The 16,001-nt window shown below is 40.6% G+C and overlaps 2 protein-coding genes across 3 annotated transcripts in view; one reads left to right on the top strand and one right to left on the bottom strand.

Moving 5' to 3' along the window:
- The window catches only part of gpr75 (G protein-coupled receptor 75), a 4,831-nt gene extending 806 nt beyond the window's left edge, over nt 1-4,025 (top strand). The window contains exon 1 of the mRNA XM_017461712.3: nt 1-4,025. This exon is cut by the window's left edge and continues 806 nt beyond it. Coding sequence (XP_017317201.1) covers nt 1-1,493 — 1,493 coding nt within the window. The 3' untranslated portion in view covers nt 1,494-4,025.
- On the bottom strand, nt 2,533-14,717 carry erlec1 (endoplasmic reticulum lectin 1). 2 transcript variants are annotated; one of them, XM_017461714.3, is made up of 14 exons: nt 13,957-14,717; nt 13,487-13,591; nt 12,261-12,341; nt 10,821-10,898; nt 10,563-10,626; nt 9,261-9,319; nt 8,885-9,108; nt 8,336-8,474; nt 7,884-8,045; nt 7,642-7,701; nt 7,123-7,247; nt 5,198-5,275; nt 5,037-5,112; nt 2,533-4,894 (listed from the first exon to the last, which is right to left on the bottom strand). In XM_017461714.3, the coding sequence occupies exons 1-14, from the start codon at nt 14,086-14,088 to the stop codon at nt 4,823-4,825; spliced, it is 1,455 nt and encodes a 484-aa protein (XP_017317203.1). In that variant the 5' UTR covers nt 14,089-14,717; the 3' UTR covers nt 2,533-4,822. The 2 variants fall into 2 exon arrangements, with proteins under 2 accessions (XP_017317203.1, XP_017317204.1); XM_017461715.3 differs by having other exon boundaries at nt 13,487-13,587; nt 13,957-14,089.
- Nucleotides 14,718-16,001: the final 1,284 nt, after the last annotated feature.

Genomic DNA, 16,001 nt, shown 5'->3' on the forward strand with positions numbered 1-16,001 from the left:
GCCTGGGCTCGTATGGCAACTTGGTGGTGTTCCTCTTCTTCTTTGACCCAGCATTCCGCAAGTTCCGTACCAACATTGACTTTATGATACTGAACCTGTCTTTCTGCGACCTGTTCATCTGCTGTGTTACTGCACCCATGTTTGCGCTCATCCTTTTCCTGGACGTCGGGGACAGTGGAGGTGGTGTATCAAAGGGCTTTTGCTTTGCCTTTCATCTCACTAGCTCAGGTTTCATCATCATGTCATTGGAAACAGTGGCAGTCATTGCCTTGCATCGGTTGCGCATGGTACTGGGCCAGCAACCAAACCATGCTGCCTCCTTCCCATGCACTTTGACCCTCACTGCCCTGCTGTGGACTTCTAGCTTCACGCTGGCAGCCTTGGTCACCTTAAGAGCCTACCCCAGGAGCGCTGGTCCCTGCCTGCCTCACTTTGGTCTCACGGGGAATCGGGCAAAGGTGGTGTTGTATGTGTACCTTGCAGATTTCGCTTTTTGTGTGGGTGTAGTGTCCATGTCATACCTTATGATTGCACAGGCATTGCGAAAGAATGCCCTGGTGCGGAAGTGCTCTGTTATCATGGTGGGTGCCACACGTCCCCCAGCCGCTCCTCCAGCCTTCATTGCTGCCGGATTTGAGGGTATACAGTGTGCTGTCCAGGTGCCTTCACTCTATCGTAACCAGACCTATAACAAGCTTCAGCATGTTCAGACACACCCATTCACAAAGAGTAGTAGTCAGGCCCTAGTGCCCAGGGCTGCCACACATGCTACCTGCTGCCAGTTGGTTTCCAACCTGTCCACAACCAAGGATTCCAAGGCTGTCGTGACGTGTGTGGTCATAGTTATATCTGTGCTTCTGTGCTGCCTGCCCATGGGTGTGGCTTTGGCACAGGATGTTTTGTCTCCAGAGAACAGCTTCGTTCACTACCAGTTTGAGCTGTGTGGATTTGCTCTTATCTTTCTCAAGTCGGGCATAAACCCATTTGTTTACTCCAGGAACAGTGCTGGCCTGCGACGCCGTGTGCTCTGCTTCCTCCAGTGGCTGGCATTCGGCTCCTTCTGCTGCAAGCACAAGACCCGTTTGCATGCCATGGGCAAGGGAAACCTGGAGGTAAACCGCAATAAGTCCTCACACCATGAAACCAATTCAGCCTACATGCTCTCGCCAAAGCCGCAGAGGAGGCTGGTGGACCAGGCATGCGGGCCTAGCCACTCTCGGGACAGCATGCCCAGTATGCGTGCCACAACTGGATGCAAATCCCATCCCCCTAGCAGCTCCACACCCATCAACACCCGCATAGAGCCCTACTATAGCATCTACAATAGCAGTCCCTCACATGGACCCAGTTCGCCCAATAGCCTGAAACCAGTGAACTCTCAGACCACAGGCTTTGCAAAGAGCTTCATGGCCATGCATTATCACATCCACCAGGAGGCACTGCAGGACTTTGACAGTACCTCAGCCCATCAGATACCCACACCCTCAGTATGAATGCTGTACTACTGCTAAGCATTTTGGGAGCAATAGAATGGCTGTTTGTGCTTACATGTACATCGTTCGTTTGTGTTTTTTTCAGTGCTGGACTTTGAGAGGCTGTGCACATTTGATGCTAATTCAGACTATCCACAACGTGTTATTGCTGTTCCTTGACTTAAGGACATTCTATTTTTACACTAACCTCAAGCGTTTGATAAGGTGATGAAAGTGTCATAAGTTGTTATACATTTAATGTTGTATTAAATGTTTTGCAAGTGTATTTTTTTTTTTCCTAAAGTGACTTCATTTTGAAGAACTAAATATTTTCCAAGCAAGGGAGAGATGGAGCACATTGTAGGTTCATTGTCTGGGGACAACAGTCAATCCTCATCAGTATTAGACTTGTTACATCCAGACAAAAAAAAAAAAAAAAAATCAATTACAGAATTAAACATTTAGCAGCTTCGTTATGAAAGTAAAATTATATTTTGTGTCAGCTTTACGCTTAATTTGTATTAGAGAACTACACTCAAAATGTTTCGTTTCAAATATATGTATAAGCCAGTTTGTCCGGATCGCCTAGACGAAAATACAACATAACATTCAAAACATGCTAATTCGCTATTACAGCCACGCAAAATGTTCATTTTAAATGAATGCCTGTTTTACACAGTTTTCTTCAGAGTATAAAATTGATACCCCTACATTTTTCTTTTATAGCACGTCATGCTGGACAATTTTAACTGATTGAGATGGGTGACACATTAAAGGAAAAGCCTAAGAAGGTGCTAGGCCATTACAAGCCAGTCTAGAACTGTACTAGAGGGATGAGCACCATTCTTCCAAAGGATAATCTCTCGATTGGTGAAATCACTCAAAATCTCCCCTAGGTGTTCAACTGCATTGAGATCAGGTGACTATGACTGTGTTTTCTCAACCGGGGGGTATTTAAATGCATCCAAACATATTCAAATAGATCATACGCACATCCAATGTAAGATGTTTTAAAATGAACCAATTTGGTTATTCACATATCACACTAGCTGAGCTGACGATCGTTCATCGATGGATTTATTTGAAATTTATTTACAAATGAAAAGATCATTTGCAAAAACCTATGACTTTATGAGTGGTAGACAAGTTCAAGTGTCGCATTGACAGGTAAAAAAATAAACAAAACAGTCTCAAACTAAATGTCACACCAACAATAAAAAATGTGAAAAAATAAATCAATCCCGAAATCTTTTGATTCAATTTTAAACGTCCAATGTTAATATTATTAATGTTAAATATTAATAAAATAAAGTAACATATATAGAAATGACTGTTAAATATATAGCCTATGATTGTTGTGGAGTAGGGGGTCCTTGTGGATTGTTCGAAATATGCTAGGGGTAAAGAGCTCACAAAAGGTTGAGAACCACTGGTGAAGACCATAGCATATAATATAAATAATTTATCATCAAACCATTCAGTGATCATAGTTTGCTGTGGACAGGATCATCCTAGAAGAAACCGATCACATCATGACAGAAATATTTTGTCATATGATCAAGGTGATCAGAAGAACTCTGATTTGCAGTGAATGCATCTAAGAGGATGCATGGAACCTAACCATACCAGCGAAATACCCCCACAGACTCACCAGTTAAGCATTTAATCTGCCTGCCTTAGTCATTTTTAATCCGTTTTGCATTTATGACCTCACATCAGACATAATATGACCGAGAGATCTGCTGTCCTTCAACATTTTTACAATCTTTACCTGCTAGAAAACGAACAGTAAAGCCCTGATTGAAGTAAAGTCTGAAATAGGTAGGGCTCATGCAGCAACATAGCCTAGATCATAATAGTGGTCAACTTAAAGCCATTAAACATCTTTTCCAGCAAGGACCACAGGGCTGTTTCATTAAAACCGAGGAAACGATTTTGTTTCCAAGTTATAAAATTGGTAAGCTCAAGTGAGCATTGTGTACTCGTATTTAACATCAAGATTGAAATTGCAATCCTATGCAAATGAAGTAGAGCCAAAAGATATTCATCGTTTGCTCGTTTTCTTACTAAATTGGGCTATGGGATTCCATCTAAATGATGAATATCGCAGTTTTAAAACCCCATGCAAACATCCCTGAATTAGGCACATTTCACAAACTAGATTCATTTAGGTGTGTATAGCAGTCCATATAGGATTTCAGCGTTTATTTTTTTAAGTGACTGTTGCAGCCAAAAAAATTCCACGAACATTTTTTCTGTTTTTTTTGTGGAAAACTACTTGAAGTTGCAATTGCACAGAATTGTTTTGCATGATCTTTCACCGTGATGTTTGTTGGTAAATGAGAACTTTTAGCTGTACTCGTTCGGCACATGTGAATCGAAGGCGGGGTTTGGCTGAATCCACGTCGCAATGACATCGCATGGTGCTTTGTGATGATTTCACATGATGTGTCTTGGCCCAATTCTTCAGAAAATCTGCGGTAATTTTGAAAATCGTGGAGTTTCCTTGATTTTGCGTTCATCTCTGCAATCGCAAAATCCTGGAGGGACTGGTATATACACAGTGCACATCATAAATATTTTAAACAATTAACCCAAGGACAACCTAGTTCTGTTGTTTTTAAATTTAAAAAAAAAAAAAAAAAAAAAAAAAAAAAAGACAAATGCTTACTATAATGCATGACTGTAAGCACCTGTGCCAAACTATATGTAGTAATGATACTGCCATTATTTCATAGCAGTATCAACATGAAACATATTGTATGTGTTCAGATGTAATCCAAAATAAAAGCTCACAGTACATTCTTGCCGCATTTATGCTTAAATATGTAGCCGTCCCACTACTTTTGCATGGCGTTCTAGCTCTCCATATATTCAATGAACAAATTGTTTCGATTCTCGAATCCTCGCTTTGCTTAAAATGTAATTTAATGCTTGCAACAGCAAGCATATAGTTAACAGAAATAAATAAACCGTTAAAACACCCCGATATAGAACCCTGCAGAAATTATTGCATTAAATTAAAAATAAAATGTACAAAAAAAAAAAAAAAAAAAAAATCATAAGTCATTAAAATGTGCCAAAAACTTACAAAAACAAAAACAAGAGAGATATTCTCCAGCAGATCAGGAAATTAAACAGTTCCATAACTGCCAATTCCAAAATGAACATACTTTCAACACCACACCCGGACAAACATTATCCAGAGCTCAGTCTAGAGCACATTCTCAGTGTTCTTAAAGGGATAATGAGAAATTCCTGGGAATTTCCTTCAAAAACACACATTTCACTCCAACCATAATATTCTTCCTTTTCTAAAATCACGCACATCTCACTAGCCTGTCCGATTTCTAGCTAGGGAGGGAGAGAAGGCCATTCTCATCGGCGGTGTCCAAGACCTTACAGATAACTGGAGACTCAACCTGAGGAGGGGGGAAAGAAAAAAAAAAAAAAATACAAAGAAAAGCACATTTCATAACTGCGTTCGTCTTTTTACATTTAGCTGAGAAAACTTATTACAGAGCATTGAATTTTATTTTAGAATATTAATGAGTTACTTCTTACCCCAAGAATATACTGGCAAGTCTGGGGTTCCAAGAGATACACAACAACAGCATGAGGAGACTCAGATTCCTTACACCTGAACGTGAAAGACAGAATGGTAGCATTTATACAAATCGTCACTGGCTCAAACATTTTTTTTATTCTTTACTAGAGTGACTCACTTGAGCTTCACAATGACCTGTCTTGGCTTCCCTGTGAGGTCACACACATCCCCATGGCCATAGAAGTGGGATACCAGCCTGGAATATTACAAGTAAGCAAAAAAAAAAAAAGCATTTATAATTAATTAAAAACACATGTATATATACATACATATATACATACACACACGCATAGCTCTGGAAATAATTAAGAGACCACTGCAAATTTTTCTGAAATCAGCACCTCTACATGAAAACCACTGCTGTGGTCATCACTATCCTCTTGCAATAGGACCAGCTGGATGGCAAAGACAGTGTTAGTAGTACGTCAAAAAGAATTGGAATCAAAAAACAACTATTGACCATGCCAAGAGAGTTGAAAAGGAAAGATCTGAGTGAGGAAAATAAGGGTTCAATTCTGGCTTTACTGGCAGAGGGATACAGTGAGCGTTGAGTTGCTTTCATCCTTAAAATTTCAAAGACGGCGGTTCATAAGAACAAGGTCAGCAGCAGACATTGGGGACAACAAAGCTATAGACCGGCAGAGGGCGAAAACGACTCTCCACTGACCGGGATGACCGCCAACTCGTTCGAATGTCGCTCAACAGCCACAGGATGACGTCAAGTGACCTACAAAAAGAATGGCAAACAGCAGCTGGGGTGATGTGCACGGCGAGGACGGTTCGAAACAGGCTCCTAGGGGCAGGGCTGAAGTCATGCAGTGCTAGAACAAAAAAAAGCCCTTCAATGAGAAGCAAAGAAGCACCAGACTGAGGTTTGCAAAAGACCATAAGGATTGGACTGGAGTAAGGACATCTTTTCTGAGGAGTCCAATTTTCAGTTTTGCCCAACACCTGGTCGTCTATTGGTTAGACGGAGACCTGGAGAGGACTACAAGCCACAGTGTCTCGCACAGTCTTTGACATTTAGTGGAGGATCGGTGATGATCTTGGGGTGCTTCAGAAAGGCTGGAACCAGGAAGAATGGTCTTTGTGAAGGATGCACGAATCAAGCCACGTACAAGGTTGTCCTGGAAGAAACCTTGCTTTCTCCTGCTATCACAAACGTTCCCCAACTCTGAGGATTGGTTTTTCCTGAAGGACAATGCTCCATGCCACTCAGCCAGGTCAATCAAGCTGTGGAAGGAGAACCACCAGATCAAGACCCTGTCATGGCCAACCCAATCTCCAGACCTGAACCTCATAAAAAATCTCTGGAATGTGATCAAGAGGAAGATGGATGGTCACGAGCCATCAAACAAAGCCAAACTGCTTGAAATTGTGCACCAGGAGTGGCATAAAGTCACCAAACATCAATATGAAACACTGGTGGAGAGCATGCCAAGATGCATGAAAGCTGTGATTGAAAATCAGGGTTATTCCACCAAATGCTGGTTTTTGTACTCTTCAGAAGTTAAAATATTAGTATTGTGTTGATGAATGAATATGAACATATTTTCTTTGCATTATTCGAGGTCTGACAACACTGCATCTTTTTTGTTATTTTGACCAGTTCTCATTTTCTGCAAATAAATGCTCTAAATGACAAAATTTTTATTTGAAATTTGTGAGAAATGTTGTCAGTAGTTTATAGAATAAAATAAAAATGTTCATTTTACCCAAACACATACCTATAAATAGTAAAACCAAAGAAGCTGATCATTTTGCAGTCTCTTAATTTTTTCCACAACTGTACAGGTGCATCTCAAAATATTTAAATATCATGGACAAGTCCCCAACCCCGTAATTTAATTGAAAAAAGAGGAACTTTCGTGGGTGGACGGTGGCTTAGAGGTTAGCACGTTCGCGTCACACCTCCGGGCTTGGGGGTTCGATTCCCGTAGGGTTTGCACATGGTGCTGCGGGGAGAACGTGTTTTTCGTCCCTTACGTTAACACATTAGCCTGTCATATTTGCACATGAAAGAGCAATGCACGGATGTCATACTTGACTTTTTGGTTTCCCTCTTCTTTAAGTTGGTAGGTGCGTGCCACATTCTTCTTGGACCACTCTAAATGCTCAGCATGACTCCAACTGCCCACCACTACAATACTCTTCCCTTGTTCTTTGTCCTGAGACAACATAAAAAAACAAGTAATATGGTCACTCACAAAAATCATACTGTTATTTCCGGGGATGCAAATGAACATTTTTTTCCTCCATTAATTTTCTTGGGTTAAACTCATTAGCATAGCTTAATTACCTTTTCAAACTACTGAAAAAATACAGTCAGTATTTTTCCATGTACTCGTTAAATGGACTAATTTTCAGTCCCTGTTTATTTCAGAGCCTTTTTGTCATGAACGTATAATGCAACCATTTAACCCCTGAAAACAGAGCACTAATACAAATTTAAAGGGATCACCAACAGATGTAAATAAGCCCAATTTAAATCAACATTCTGCACTGTTATCACATGGGTACAATTTTGCTCAAAGTCAATATTTAATTTCTCTTTCCTCTGACCTCATGATACTGATGAACATGTTTTCCATAGCAGAATTCATATTTCCACCATCCCACGCCCTAAACAGAAGAGTACAGGGTCATGAATAAATCACGGCTTTATCAAGGCAAAACAAAACAAAACAAAAAAGTAGAAATTCCACGAAAATGGAACAGTAATATTGGCAGAAAACCTTAAAAGGCCTCATTTAGGATCATTTCCCTTTTCACATATAAACAAAGTTCATGAGCAAAGGCCTCACCCCATGCAGACAGTACGAGCCACTCAGAAATTCCTTTATAAGCTGCTCATCAGTCAGGCGAGATATGTGGGTAGTTCCGACCGTCACCTGGGTATGTCCACCAACAGCCATGGGTTTGTGGGTAGAGGTAAAGGCCTCCTCCCGCACAGGTGATGTGTCCTCCTAAAAGAGAACAAGGTCCAAAAATGTGGTCATCTTTTAAACCAAAGGGAGTGCGAGTGTGCGTCTGTGAAGTGGTGTTTGGGCCATTATTTAAACCTTATACATCAAAAAAAGCTCTAAACTTTACTAGTGTTACAGTCCAATACATAGAAAATGCACATTAATGATGGGAACATGACGGGCCAAAATTTAACATGAGAGACAAACTGGACTGTATGTGCACGAGCAAAGTAATAATGTAGCTGGCATCTAAACTCATCACCCTGCAGTGAATTTTGTGTTGCTCTCACCTCTCTCTCAGTGGGAGGGCTGAAGTGTGGCCTAAGTAGCTGCTCCTGCTGCTGGTCCAGTAGGGAGAGGCTGTGGGGCCGAAGTGGAGAACCCGCCAGCGCCTGGCAAAAGATGGCATTCACTGGCGATGACTTATACCTGAATATTGTGTGACAAGAACAGAACAAAGACACAATGTTAAAAAAAAAATCTAGAATAGAAGCAAAACCTGCATTTTTAAATATGCAATAGTGCCTTAACAGACCAAAAGTCTGAAATACTTCAACTAAGTAATACGCGACAAAGACTGAATAGTTATGAAAAGAATGGAATAAACAGCAAACCTCTTACTGACTCAATCTACAGTCCAGAATTCTGAAATCTCCCTCTAGAAATGTTCAGCTTTGTTATACTCTACCCTAACCTGCTATGTAAAATAGCTTATTCTGTGTAGTACTAATTTAAAAAAAATGCAATTTTGAAGATTCTGCAAGGGGTATGAAAATTTATGAGGACAACTGTACCTCTCCTGTGTTTATTGGCAGTGTTTACCCCCTGCTCTTACCTACCTATATTTAGGATGAGCACAGAGCAGTGGTGTGAGCACCACCACCTCATACTCGCAGGTTGTCACCTCAGCAATGGAAAGAATCTCATGTTTTGCCTCTGGATGACACACGTACAGCACAGAGGTAGATCGAGGCATATTCTGTTTTAACAGACACGGGGTCCCATTCCCCATCTCCACCGGGAAATAAGGGGTCAGCTGGCCTTCTATGTTCTTACTTGGCACCTGTAAAATTTACCAGCGCGTTTATACATTTATTCAGAAACAAAGCAATGCGCTAAACGACTCGAACACTACATGTTACAATCTATGGAATCACTATTAGCTTTTCACATGCTGGTTAGTGGGTTGACCTGATTGATGGGCACTTCACATACCTCAGTGTTGGTGTCTGGTCTTTCATTGGCAGCATCGCCTGCTTTACTAGGCTCTGAATCTGAGGAGCAGACAAAGCATATGAAAACCTCATATGCTTAAAAACTTGTTTTTTTTAATTACATGCAATATGTTTTAAACCCTGAACTGAAAAATCTGTTTGTTTCATCAAAATAGAAGAAGAAGAGGAGAAGTAGGAGAAGGAGAAGAGGGAGAAGGAGAAGAAGGAGAAGAAGAAGGAGGAGAAGGAGAAGAAGAAAGAGAAGGAGAAGAAGAAGGAGAAGAAGAAGAAGAAGAAGGAGAAGAAGGAGAAGAAGGAGGAGAAGAAAGAGAAGGAGAAGGAGGAGGAGAAGAAAGAGAAGGAGGAGGAGAAGGAGGAGGAGGAGAAGGAGGAGAAGAAGGAGGAGGAGGAGAAGGAGGAGAAGAAGGAGGAGAAGAAGAAGGAAGAGAAGGAGGAGAAGGAGAAGAAGAAGAAGAAGGAGAAGGAGGAGAAGAAGGAGGAGAAGGAGAAGAAGAAGAAGAAGAAGGAGAAGAAGAAGAAGAAGGAGAAGGAGAAGAAGAAGAAGAAGAAGAAGGAGAAGAAGAAGGAGAAGGAGGAGAAGGAGGAGAAGAAGAAGAAGGAGGAGAAGAAGGAGGAGAAGAAGAAGGAGGAGAAGAAGGAGGAGAAGGAGAAGAAGAAGGAGAAGAAGAAGAAGAAGAAGAAGGAGAAGAAGGAGAAGAAGGAGGAGAAGAAAGAGAAGGAGGAGGAGAAGGAGGAGGAGGAGAAGGAGGAGAAGAAGGAGGAGAAGAAGAAGGAAGAGAAGGAGGAGAAGGAGAAGAAGAAGAAGAAGGAGAAGGAGGAGAAGAAGGAGGAGAAGGAGAAGAAGAAGAAGAAGAAGGAGAAGAAGAAGAAGAAGGAGGAGAAGGAGAAGAAGAAGAAGAAGAAGGAGAAGAAGAAGAAGAAGGAGGAGAAGGAGGAGAAGGAGGAGAAGGAGGAGAAGAAGAAGAAGGAGGAGAAGAAGGAGGAGAAGAAGAAGGAGGAGAAGAAGGAGGAGAAGGAGAAGAAGAAGAAGAAGGAGGAGAAGGAGAAGAAGGAGGAGAAGAAGAAGAAGAAGAAGAAGAAGAAGGAGAAGAAGGAGGAGAAGAAGAAGAAGAAGAAGAAGGAGAAGAAGGAAAGGAGAAGGAGAAGAAGAAGAAGGAGAAGAAGGAGAAGAAGGAGAAGAAGAAGGAGAAGAAGAAGAAGAAGAAGGAGAAGAAGGAGAAGAAGAAGGAGAAGAAGAAGAAGAAGAAGAAGAAGAAGAAGAAGGAGAAGAAGGAGAAGCTACCTGCTGAAGAATCAGTGTGTTTGCTGGACATGGCCCCCAGGTAATACTCCTGTATGTTCACTTTCTGCAAGCCCAGAACAGACAAATCAGCTGCATCATTTATATAAATGCAGTTTAGTGGGTCCTTGTACTAAGATAACTCTTTTGTGTGTGTGTATGTGCGCGTGCATGCTTGGTATCTTAAAAAAATTATTTAAAAAAAAACAAGCAGTAGTTTCTGGCATTTAAACCATAAAGGAAATTGGAACTGTAACAGACCTGACCAGTCTCTTTTTCCTCATGATATTGCCTCACATGTTTACCATGGCACACCTCATAGGACCAGTAAGACTCAATCTGCAACAAACAGAGGATTATTATATGACCGAGACGCAAGTATATTATGACTTTCACAAATTAAAGACTGCCATTAGCAATAAACAGACATTTAGGTTTTATAGCTTAGCAATAAACCAAAATATTAAAATGACATGGCTAACCCCGCCGTTCACAGCTAGAATTAAATACAAACTGCATACGAAAGATCATTATTAATATTATTATTATTATTAAGGGTTGACTTATCTGCACACTACAACAACCGTAATAAATGAGTAACTATATAAACGCTCATAATACAGAGGACAGAATAAATTTAACATTATAGTACTTTGAAACAGCTGAGCAAGAAATTGCGTTTCTTTAGAAGAAAGTACTACATGAAGGTGCTTGGAGGTTCATCTCTTGTTGAAGGAGAAAACCCAGGCAGTGGTCGCCTTCAAAGGAATCAGCGGTTGCACTTGTGGCCTAATAGAGGCAACTCTGGCACACTCAGAAAACAACTGTGCTCTCAATGCATTATGGGATATGGACTTACCAGAAGTCTTAAGTTTATCGTACAAGTCCATGTGACGCAACACTCTGGGAGTTCTACTCATTCGGGATCGATCACTTTGACCGTCATTCTATGATAGTCACACCTACACACCTTCTTTAAATGGCACGCAGATGTAATCACAGATATCCAGGCCATACAGGACACAGTTTTCGTGATTGTTGAAGACAAAAATGCTTTATTTTGCTGCGGCTTGTTTCAGAATTTGCGATGCCATTTTCGGAGCATTTTTGCCCCCCCCCAAAAAAAAAACACTACTTGAATTGGAGAAATTTCATTTGCACGGCCTATCGCAATGATGTTTGATGAGACCTTTTAGCCGTACACACGTTTGACGCACACGAATCGAAGAGGGCTTTGGCTGAATGTGCGTTGTGATGACGTCACATGACGGCGTCTTGGTCCAAGCCTGCAATAATTTTGAAAAATCGCAAGCTCCTCTGAATATTATGGAGGTCGCACGATTTCGCATTCATTTCTGCGATCGCAAAAATTGTGAAATCCTGGAAGGACTGGATAGCCTTGAAGGCTGCCTGAGATTTCTCCTTCAACGAGAGGGACGATAACGTCGACAGATTTAATCTAGAAAGTTACATACAAGACTTTCTCCTTGAAATCTTCAAACAGCACTGACACAAACCAGTGTAGACAAACGATATCATGGCCTGCCTGAACCTGAAACCTGTTCACATTCATCAGACTGAATATACGTTAACATGGACGCAAACATATGCTCTGGTTACAATCCCTCACAGATCTCAAATAGTGAAAATCGAAAGTAATTTTTAAAAAAAAGAAAAGAAAAACTGAGATGTGAAACTTGCCCTGTATGAGCAGCTGCTCTGTTTGAACAACGGTGCAAGTAGAACATCTGGGCTGTGTCCCGTATACTCCTTCTCCTCATCCTGAAAAAAAAGAACAAATAAGAAGGATCCAGAGGAAGCACACACAGACAAAGTGAGAGAGTGTGAGTGACCCAGTATTATAGGAGGAACGAAAGATATTTACCATCGTATTTATTTTCATAACGGTGAGAATATGACATATTTGAAGTTTCAATGAACCCTACTGTGTAGACTATCATCATCAGACAAAGCATTTATCATCGAAGTAAATTCTGTTAGATAAAAAATTGTAAAGAGTCAAATGTCCAAATACACAAACACTAAACATGTATCATGGTTCTAAGGTTCTAGTATACAGAGAGACGGGGGAGGGGGGACCAAGTTCATTCGTGCTGGTCAGTGGCACTATTTTACAACATTTCTAACAGGAAAACATCTTATAAATCTTAATAAAACTGGTCATTTTGTTCGACGTTTTGCCACTCAGTCCGGCCGAGGGGGCGCATGTTCCGGCAGGAACATTTAAAATGGTGCAAATGGTACAGTCTCACACAAAACTTGCCAGGGATACATTACACATAGAGCTCATTTATCAAGATAAATACCCACAAGTGGCTGAGTTGCTACTGTTAGAAGAACAGAGACCACAGTAATTACTCAATCAGCTGATAACATTGCTGGTTTCCTTTTAACTTTCAGAGGATTGACTGTGCTCTTAACTATTTCTTTTTGCTCAGGATTTCAGCGTGATATTGACGTGCAAACGTGCCATTAAATCAGTCATTCAAAATGCAGATGAGCATTCATTCATTCATAGACGTCCACCACGATCATTTAGGTACATCATGGTGTGCTATAGTAATGTAAGCATTAATAAATAAACACGCGTTCTTGATCAAAGAATTGTAAGTAAGAATCGTGAGCTTAGTTCTAACCCAAAAAGAATAAAATAATAATAATCCATGATACCTAGTTCCAAAATTGTGCCATTCCACAGTAAATCTGCTTTAATTCGCATATGGGACAAATACTGAGAACTTGCTAAAATGCAGCTTTTGTTATAATCTGCCATATTCAAACAGCCCAGATTATACCTCTTAATCAATTCAGACATTTTAAACCACTAGTGAAACCTCTGAATATCTGATCAGCTGAGTAATGCCCTGTGATGACATTACTGAATTAAACTGAGTACAGTGTTTTACCTCATCTCCCTTCGACAAAGAAGGCAATAAACACTTGTATTTCTCCTTTTCTGCCGTGGTCATAATAAGGAAGTCATCTTCTTCATAAAGGGCCCCGGAGGCTGGCTTTGGAGAACAGAGCAGGTTAACAACATGACTTTTACACCAGTGACCATTAGCGATAATGAAAGTGATCACATGACCCACAACCGGAAACGCCGAATTAAAGGCACAGTAACAGAACTAGCTAGATAAATAAATAAATACAACAACTATACGCGCATTAATATATAAAGTGCATTTCATGCTGTAACAATTGTCCATTTAAAAATTACTGCTATATAATGTTATTTTTAAATGAGTTTCAGCAGTGTTAAATACGGGGGGGTAAAAAAAAGGTAATGTAACCAATACAACCTAGTGTTAGCTACTTAGCTGGCTTGAAAACGCCGTTCACTGTTAATTTTTTTAATTTGTGGAAATTGGTTTACCAAGGTGAAATGTTCCCCGGGCCAGTTGATTTTGAAGGGGATCTCATCTGTGATTAAATGCGAAGCTCCTCGGTGTGCAGAAGCTCCGACACACAACAGCAGCGCACCAAAACACACCAAAAACAAGCGCATATCTCCAACTAGCCGCTTTATCCGGTCTGCTATATCGGCATGGGACAGTTAACGAGACAGAGTATGAAGAAGATGCGAGAACGCTTTAACTGGGACAGTAACTGACTCATAGGTCCGACCCATACACAAATGAAACAGTAGTGCTCGCTATATAGCTCAACCACCTCAAGCTAGGGCTGGGAGTCGAGCCCAAATAGAGTCGACTCTCAGATTCGAGTCACTGGGAATTAAGCGTCGACAATAAAGCTTAAGGAGTCGATTCCGCACAATGAAACCGATTTGGCCGTAGTACAGGTGTAACGTTAACTGCCTCGTTCGCTGTATTTTAACGTGGATAAATAAAACAAATTAACGTTTGTTTAAAAAATAATAATAAAAATCTAGCAAAAACATCGCATAGTGCTGAAGTATTTTAAGGATAAGAGAGAAAGCAGTTGAGAACATATCGTGAATGTACTGTAGACCGAGTTTATGTCCATTAGTTCTCGCATTTCAAGCTGGTTGAAGAGCTGACGTTTAAATAAGGTTAATTTAGTCACGGCGACACCGACATTATTAAGTTTGAAAACAAAATGAGTATGAAATCCACTTTTGGAATCGACTCCATCGAGGACCAGCACCAGGAATCAAAAGAGTCGATTCAGAAATTCTTGGAGTTGCACAACCGTCACTATAAACACCAGGAACTGTTCGATTCGCCACGTCTATTTCCGGTGGGTAAACATTCGGAAGTGATAAACATTTTCGTAACGTTCAAGGCATATTTTAATCCATCATGACGTGTAGCTACTTCCTGTCTTTTGGAGACATAAATCGTGTAGCTTACTGTCTGCTAACGAGAATAAATATATAGCGTGATTTTAGCTGTTTTTTTATAGTTGTCTTAAAGTTGACAATTTTGACATTTTCTTATATCCGGTGTTACGAAAATATTTGACGCGTTAAAAAAAAAATTCTGGTTGTGTCGCATTAACCAGAAGAAACTTGCGCGTGCGCCACATTCGAACGAGTCACCTCGCGCAATCCCGGAAAAAAAGGAGTCGAGGCTGTGGTGATGTCTTCTGTGATAACACGTCATCCTTAATGTGTTTCAGCAACACTAGAAGACATGAAACCTTCATGACGGTGTTTTAGTGCCACTGTTTAGAAGAAGAAAAAAAAGATTTCAAGAATAAAGTGATATTTTGAAGGGAAAAAAAGTCATAATACATTATCCAGAAAAAGAAGCAATAATATCTGATATGACAAGAAAAAAGTTGCAATATTTATAGAATAATAATACTATGATAAAATGGCAAAAGTCAGAGGATCATTCTGTGTTAAAATGCGTGACTGTATTCTGAATACGACGTTTATATGCGTACAGGCATTAGAATATTCATGTATACATGGTTGTTGTAAGTACGCCTGAGCTACCATTCTATTAAATTAAATACCTAGCCTACAGATAAGCATCTGTTATACCCACAATTCCTTGCAGACTGGGTGTGCACGTCTATCTCCTTTTACACACAACTCAATACTAATTAGAATATTGCCGAATTCCAAATAATATCAGAATATTGATGTGCCTGTAAACGTAGTCATTGAGGATTTGATGGAAGTCACTGTCCATTTTGTTGAAGGAGAAATCCCAAGCAGTGGTTGCCTTCAAGGCTGTTGGTGGTTATATCCGCATGCCATTCAATGACAGTGTGTAGTTTCACAGGAACTACACGCCGGAACACCTCCAGGGTTGGGGGTTCAACTCCCACCTGTGTGTGCGGAGTTTACATGTTCTCCACGTGCTGCAGGGGTTTATTCCAGGTACTCCGGTTTCCTCCCCCAGTCCAAAGACATGCATGGTAGGCTGATTGGCATGTCCAAAGTGTCCGTAGTGTATGAATGGGTGTCCAGGGTGTACCCTGTCCAGG

Source organism: Ictalurus punctatus, chromosome 29 (genome assembly GCF_001660625.3).
Source record: "Ictalurus punctatus breed USDA103 chromosome 29, Coco_2.0, whole genome shotgun sequence".
NCBI lineage: Eukaryota > Metazoa > Chordata > Actinopteri > Siluriformes > Ictaluridae > Ictalurus > Ictalurus punctatus.

Excerpts from the sequence above, each read along its gene's own strand:
- erlec1 (XM_017461714.3), bottom strand. The coding sequence starts at position 14,088 with ATGCGCTTGTTTTTGGTGTGTTTTGGTGCGCTGCTGTTGTGTGTCGGA. Across the intron at positions 9,109-9,260 it reads GACCAGACACCAACACTGAG|GTGCCAAGTAAGAACATAGA; the intron begins GTATGTGAAGTG and ends TAAATTTTACAG. Across the intron at positions 4,895-5,036 it reads CTTGCCAGTATATTCTTGGG|GTTGAGTCTCCAGTTATCTG; the intron begins GTAAGAAGTAAC and ends CCCCCTCCTCAG.